Source organism: Cariama cristata, unplaced genomic scaffold (assembly GCF_000690535.1).
Source record: "Cariama cristata isolate BGI_N322 unplaced genomic scaffold, ASM69053v1 scaffold18665, whole genome shotgun sequence".
Classification (NCBI taxonomy): domain Eukaryota; kingdom Metazoa; phylum Chordata; class Aves; order Cariamiformes; family Cariamidae; genus Cariama; species Cariama cristata.
Window position 1 is genome coordinate 325 of NW_009615990.1, and position 6,996 is coordinate 7,320.

Sequence of the window (6,996 nt, forward strand, 5' to 3'; positions counted from 1 at the left end):
TGAGCCAGTTATATCCTGCCCCCTTATAAAGATTTTGGTGCTGAAATGTGGAACCAAGCACTATTAATGTGTTTGGATTTCACATCTTACAGCAGGGAGCAAGGGAATAGTACACATACTGGTGAAAACTCATTTTGCTAACACTGTCCCCTTAATAGGACATTTGCCATACAGGAACTGCTCTCTCACAGATCAGCTTGACCAGCAGAACAAAGTAAACACAAAACATAGCAGAGAAATGGTAAGACAAAGGTGCTGTGCTTAGAGCATGAAGAAGAGAGACAATGCAAAAATATTGAGCATTAGAAATAGGCCCCTTAATATCTAATTTTCCAACAACCATACCAAAGTTTACAGTAGCATGACTGAAAATCTGCCATCATCCATGAGACTCCAAAGAAACATAGCAGGAATAATGCTATCCACTAACTCCATGGGCAAGATGCCAGAACATGAACTATAATGCAAAGCATTCTCTTCCAACCAAGGTAAAACTCCCAACAGCGAGTGGAGGGCAGTGGGGAGAAGACAACACGATTCTATTTCTATATAAACTTAACAACAAATGTAAAAAACCTTTTACATAGTGCAACAATTAGAAAAAGAATGCACTGACAAGCTGAGAAACCCTGTCCATATCTCACCATGTCAGACAGAAGCGCTTTGAAGTTTTGTATAGCTTCTTCCCGTTTGTGCTGCTCACGTTCTCTATCAATTTCCTTGGTTTGCTCTGAACGAGCTTTCTGGACTTCCCTTTCTCGTTCACGCAAACTTGCCTCAATGCGAGCTTGTCTTTCCAGTTCCTTTTCTTTTTCAGAATCTAAATTCTGAAATGTAAGAACAAACTTTTCTCAGTAAAAACAAGACACCACCTTTCATATTTTCATTAGATAGCTAAGTAAATTAAAGGGTTATCAAACTAAAGGCATCTTGAAACAAAATACTTCACACTGATTTGAGATCTATGGATTACAAAATTTTGCTTCAACAGCTATGATGAAGCATTATAGGGTTTACATGGGGGAAAGAGAAGTTTGGTCACAATGCTGATCAAAGAACAACTGTTCTCAGGAGCATGTTGTTTGTGTACAGCGACAAACTCTGAATAATGGGGGGACAGGGGGAGAATGGTATCACTATTTGTTAGCCTAGTTTTACATTCTCAACTATTAACTGCCTGAGAGAGAAAGGCAGGAATACTGGATGAAGAGAGAAGAACCAGCAAAGGAACTGTGTATGAACCATCCATATTCCCAAAGGAAGCTCAGCTGGTACCAAAAAAAAAAAAAAAAAAAAAATCACAGCAAAGGACACTCTCTGCCCATCCTGGTAGGAAGTAATCAATGTGGTGTCTGTATTTTCTGAAGTTTTACAGTCATTTTTACAACCAATGGCTTTTCAGGAGTCTCTGCCGAATAAATTCTTCTAAATATTGTGTGTGTGTGTGTATGCACGCACACATACACATACCGTGAACATCTGCAGCAGACCCACCACCAGGGATAGTACTTCTGTTTCAAGCAGTCATTCTGGGGTACTTCTACAAATAACTATTGTATAAAATTCTCTTTAGTATGGAACTACAGCACATATTAGTCTATCTTCTAGTTACTTACTTCACACATCAACAGCAATGTGACCAGCAGAACATCCAGTTATACTTCCAAATGTCACATTGTGCTGGTTGTGGTTGGGGTAGAGTTAATTTTCTTCACAGTAGCTGGTCTGGGGCTGTGTTTTGGATTTGTGCTGGAAACAGTGTTGATAACTCAGGGATGTTTTAGCTGTTGCTGAGGAGGGCTCACACAGAGCCAAGGCCTTTTCTGCCCCTCATCCCACCAGCGAGGAGGCTGAGGGTGCACAAGGAGTTGGGAGGGGACACAGCCAGCACAGCTGACCCCAAAGACCCAAGGGATATCCCATACCATATGACATCATGCTCAGCATATACAGCCGGGGGAAGAAGGAGGAAGGGGGGCATGTTTGGAGTGATGGCGTTTGTCTTCTCAAGTAACCTTTACGTGTGATGGAGCCCTGCTTTCCTGGAGATGGATGAACACCTGCCTGCCAATGGGAAGTGGGGAATTAATTCCTTGTTTTGCTTTGCTGGCGTGCGTGGCTTTTGCTTTACCTATTAAACTGTCTTTACCTCAACCCACCAGTTTTCTCACTTTCACTCTTCTGATCTTGTCCCTCACCCCACTGGGTGGGAGTGAGCGAGCAGCTTGGTGGGGCTGAGTTGCTGGCTGGGGTTAAACCATGACACTCATGCATACCTTAGCTATTTTTTCTATGTACTGTTTGAAAAGGTCTTCCCTCTGTGAAGAACTATCCACTGCTTTATAACGGGGGTCAGTCTCTACTTTATCCTTCACTTTGCTCCAGCGAGACTGACTGTCCAGGTGGTGATTAGCCAGTAGTTCAAAGAAGTCCATTTTGATCTGTTTTACAGACAGAAACAGAAAGACAATACTTGAGAAAGATACTTTCGATACCCAACAGTTTGCTCTTATGAAAAAAAGGAGTCAACTTACCTCCAACAGAGGGAAATATATTAATATTACATACCATTACAATTTAGAGAAATCACTAAAATTCTGAATTTAAACATAACCACATCTAAAATTCACTTCCCCTTAGGACAATTTTGCTAAAGCAGATACATAAAGAAGATCTGCTACATCTAAGATGAACTATATTCTTTAAAGAACGATTCATCAATACAGTTTTTATTATTTTACTCCAATTTAAGCTTCTTTTTTGAGCTTTTATCTCTCTCTCTCAAAGTAACAAGTTACTAATTCTACATTAGACCATTCTGCATATTAATACTACAGAAGCTATGCAGTTTTAAACAGGGCTTTAGACAAATCAAGTATTTATGGATTCATCCTCCAAGTGTACAATGAACAGAGGTAAATACTTGGATCTGCTGATAAAGAGCAATGTCTTAAGATGGATCTAACCAATAAAGTTACCACATATGGTAACTACGGAAATTACATTTAAGATGGATATGCACATATATGTAAATGTTTAAGGAAATCTTTTAGTCTACTTTTTCAATTGGAAATGGCATGTCAGCACTCTGTCCATAACAAAAGCCATTGCAAAGGGCTGGCAGAGGATCAATCATATTAGTTTTTTTTCCTATCTTGACACAACCAGCAACACGTTTTCGTTCAAACTCCCAGAACCAGCAGTTGCAAGAGCAACTACTATGCTTTTATTACGTCTCTTTCTTTCTGGGTAGATGATCTCCCTGATCGTCCTGCTGCACTTTAGGTCCTAGGCATTTTCTCCTTTTTATTTCCACCACTTTATGCCTTAGAAGTCTAGCTTGGCATTTAAGCCTCCATCTCTCTGAAGTGGAGAGGCGAGGGGTTGGTTCGCCTCGCTCACTAAGTGCCAGGGAATGACTCTAGGGACTCCACAAGCAAGGTGAAGCATGCTGCCTTCACAGCATCCCAAACCCTGCTGGTCCACCAAACAAAATCCTGTCTTTATGGCATACTAATTAAAGAACCCCAAAAACCTAGAAGGGCTGGCCACTCATTTTTTGCTACTATGTCCACTCCTCATCCCTTTAAAAAAAGAAAACCACCAAAAGCAGTTTAGCTGCCAACCACTGAAGTTCATAAGGGAAGCGAGCAGATGGACAGGCCAACAAACTCTGGCTTGCCAGAAAACTGTCACATCCTGATTCTCTAAAAATGTGTTTAGTTACAGAATGCAAGAACAAAATGAAGATCAGAACCAACATTCTGCAGCCTTGCCCACAAATAATTGTAGCTTTTTACAATATTAACATATAAACATAAAAGGCTTTACAGGCTTTTTTCTTTACTATCTCAGAGAGATTAAGATAGTAAGCACAGATTAGAAAACAACTGGTTAGTGCCAGTGGGAAGTCGCTCTACATCTACAGCACTACCACTTTTTCTTAAAGTAGTTGAACAAAATGCTAAGCAAACCGTTTATTCATTGTAAAATTAAGAATGTTGTTTCAAAATATCTTAAGACATGCATGCAGTATCAAAAAATACGAAGCTTTCTAAGCCATGGCATTAGAAATATTTGTTAAAAATCAAACAATTCCCAGACATTACTACAGAAGTCTATAAAGTAAGGGTATCTCAAAGTTTCTACACAAATCACATATGCCTATCTATACATACACTCCAGAGGATAAACACTGCATACCCACAACACTGCTGGAAGCACGGTGGTACCAGCTGCCATCAAAACTAGACCTAAGACCACCACCACAATCTGTAGGAAGATGCTTCTGCAGGACGTGCCAGCAGCACCCCACTTTGCTCCCTTAGAAGCCGTGTGCTTGCTGGCTACCGAGCTCCTGCACTACTGAACAGCGATGCCAGCTGGGCCATCTGCTGCTTCGCCAGCGACCCACCTGGCGGAAAACCAGGAGGGTGCAGCCAGTTCCCTCCCAAGAAAAATGAATGACACTTCCAGACTTTTAATGCTCTTAAACCATGGGTTTAACTTCAGTCATCTGCAATGTATATAGCACGAATATTGCAATTTGGTTTTCAATTAAAAAAAAAAAAAGGCACTCACTTCTCAAAAAATTGAGTCAAAAACATCCCATGAACAAATAATCTTTTAAGATCACAGCTCTACAATGTTGCGAGTTTAGTATATCCATACACAGTAACTAGCTTGACTAAGTAAAACATTAAGTAAGAAAACTGTTAAGAGATCTTGATACAGGATAGATGACGGATGAGACAGTCATCAGCACAGTGGGCTGCAGGATGTTTGCAGCTGAACATCTCAGTAAGACTACACAAAGCGGGACATCAGGCTCATCTGCTGGCATGGCTCATCTTGAGGACACAGAACAATGCTGTGTCCTGGTATGGCACACGAGCAGCCTGGTCAACTTTAACAGCTCATAGACCCTTCCCTGATATCTTCAAACCCACACATCCTTCCTCATCTCTGTCATCTGAGAAGTATTAGCATTGTATTTACTCACTGAAATTAGGCACATGAATAAAAACAACCATCTGAAAAGCTGGCTGCTCCATCACCATCCAATAAGCCATAACTCAATGAAGCAAAATCAAAACATGACATAATTTAAAACCCTTACGTTAAAGATTTCTGTAAAGTTGATCCTCCTTAAATAAAGATTTTGGACTTTTAAAACAGACTGAGAAAGCTTCAGGTTAAATGCCTTAAATTTTCTTTTATGTTTTAAGCACTTTCAAAATCAAAGGAAAGTAAGACTGAAAATATTTCAGGTGTATTTAGAAGACTTTTTTTTTTTTGGCAGTTAACACATTGCAGGTACAACTCTCATCACTTCACAAGGAAAAAAACTAAAAAAATGTAAAGTACCGGAACTGCGGGAGGCTAAAGTCACCACACAGAGATACCAATTCTTTCCTCACTAGGGAATCCCATAATATTTGCGTGTCAGTGATTGACAGCTGTCAGACTGAACTGATTGACAGGCCGCACAGCACATAACTGTAAAGTCTATCCACTTGTTATAAAACAGAATACATAAAATGGTTACAAAAGGCTTTTGGAGGAAAAAAAAACATTATTTCAAAAGCAAACAAACACAATCTCTCTTCTTTTAACTTTTCAACTTTAGAACAATCATGCAACAACAAAACAAATATTTACTTTTTTTTAAAGTCTTCAACTGCACTATTAAGCTGCAAGAATGCTTTAAAATTCCATATTCATAACTGAAATGCAGTATGTAAAAGTCTAGTTTTGAACTACATCAGTTCTCCTCTGAAAGCACAATAATTTATTGAAAATATCAGCAATAAGTCAACATTCAAAAAAAATGAGTACAGAATCAAATTAGACCAGAGTACCTAATTAAAAGAAAATATGCAAAACTTACTGAATAACGAAGTTATCCCCAAATCTAACCTGTTATTCAGCATTTTTCTCTTCTGTAAGCATTCTTAGTAGGTGAAATTTGCAATAACTTTATACTAAAAATAAATATTGCAGACTTTAAAATGTCAAAAATGATTAGGCTTTAGAGGCTATTTTCTCCATTCGCACAACACACAGGGACATTTAAGTAAGTGGCTGCATATTTTGATGATAACATTTGATGTCACCTCCATAGTAGCCTGCTTCGCCAGTGGTGAAAGTTTGCTCCCTGCTATTGACAATACGGTCAAATGACATTTGGAATTCATTAATCTTTAATAGCTGACCTTTAATTCTAATAAGCAGCAGTTTATACATAAGATATATTTACTGAAAGATTAAAAAGTTACTGAAATGCTAGCTTTTAGATGGAAAGAGAAGATGTGGAAGGTGTTTGAGATTTAAATGGAGTATCCTACAGAGAATTTCAGGTTCTTACTGCCTCCACTGAGAGAACAGAGAGGTAATGGCCAGTTCTGGGGTTTCCAGCCAAACAGGACAAGAATCCTTTTCCTTTTAATGCTTCAGGATAATATAACTTTGGGAAAAAAAAAAAAAAAGGCATTATTCCAGTTACAATTATAATGTTACTTGCTTAGGTAAATGAAAAAAAGTGTGATTATTTAAGTAAACTCAGCTTCACAAATAAATGTAAGTTCAATTCTATATACTCTAAAAGTCACTATACCTGCAAACTTAGAATAGTTAGTTCAGAAAGACCAAAGGGACATCCGTGAAGTGTTTACATTGTAAAACCTCTATGGAAAGAGAAGGACCATGTCTCAGAAGCACTGGCTTTGTCCCATCTCACTCAGACTCACACCATTCATGCTGCTGGAACTAAAAGTCACCTTACCTTCTCACCTCTGGTCTTCGAATCTTCTTTTTCCTTCTTTCTTGCCGCTGTGATAAACTCATTAAACAAGGCCTCTCGATCTTTCATCTTTTCAATTGCCTTGAATCTCGAGTCTTTAGCATGCTTGGCTGCAAACTCACTAAAAGTAGTTCTGCAACAAAATGGCAAGTGAACTCATTTGGCAGAGCTGTCTTTGCTGGGAAGCAGGTTCA

The 6,996-nt window shown here is 38.9% G+C and overlaps 1 protein-coding gene across 1 annotated transcript in view; it reads right to left on the reverse strand.

Annotated features, from left to right (window-relative positions):
* Positions 1-644: 644 nt before the first annotated feature.
* TCERG1 (transcription elongation regulator 1) overlaps positions 645-6,996 on the reverse strand; it is a gene marked incomplete at its 3' end in the record, with an annotated part of 28,306 nt that continues 21,954 nt past the window's right edge. The window contains 3 exon segments of the mRNA XM_009700019.1: positions 645-827; positions 2,277-2,441; positions 6,785-6,935. Coding sequence (XP_009698321.1) covers positions 645-827; positions 2,277-2,441; positions 6,785-6,935 — 499 coding nt within the window.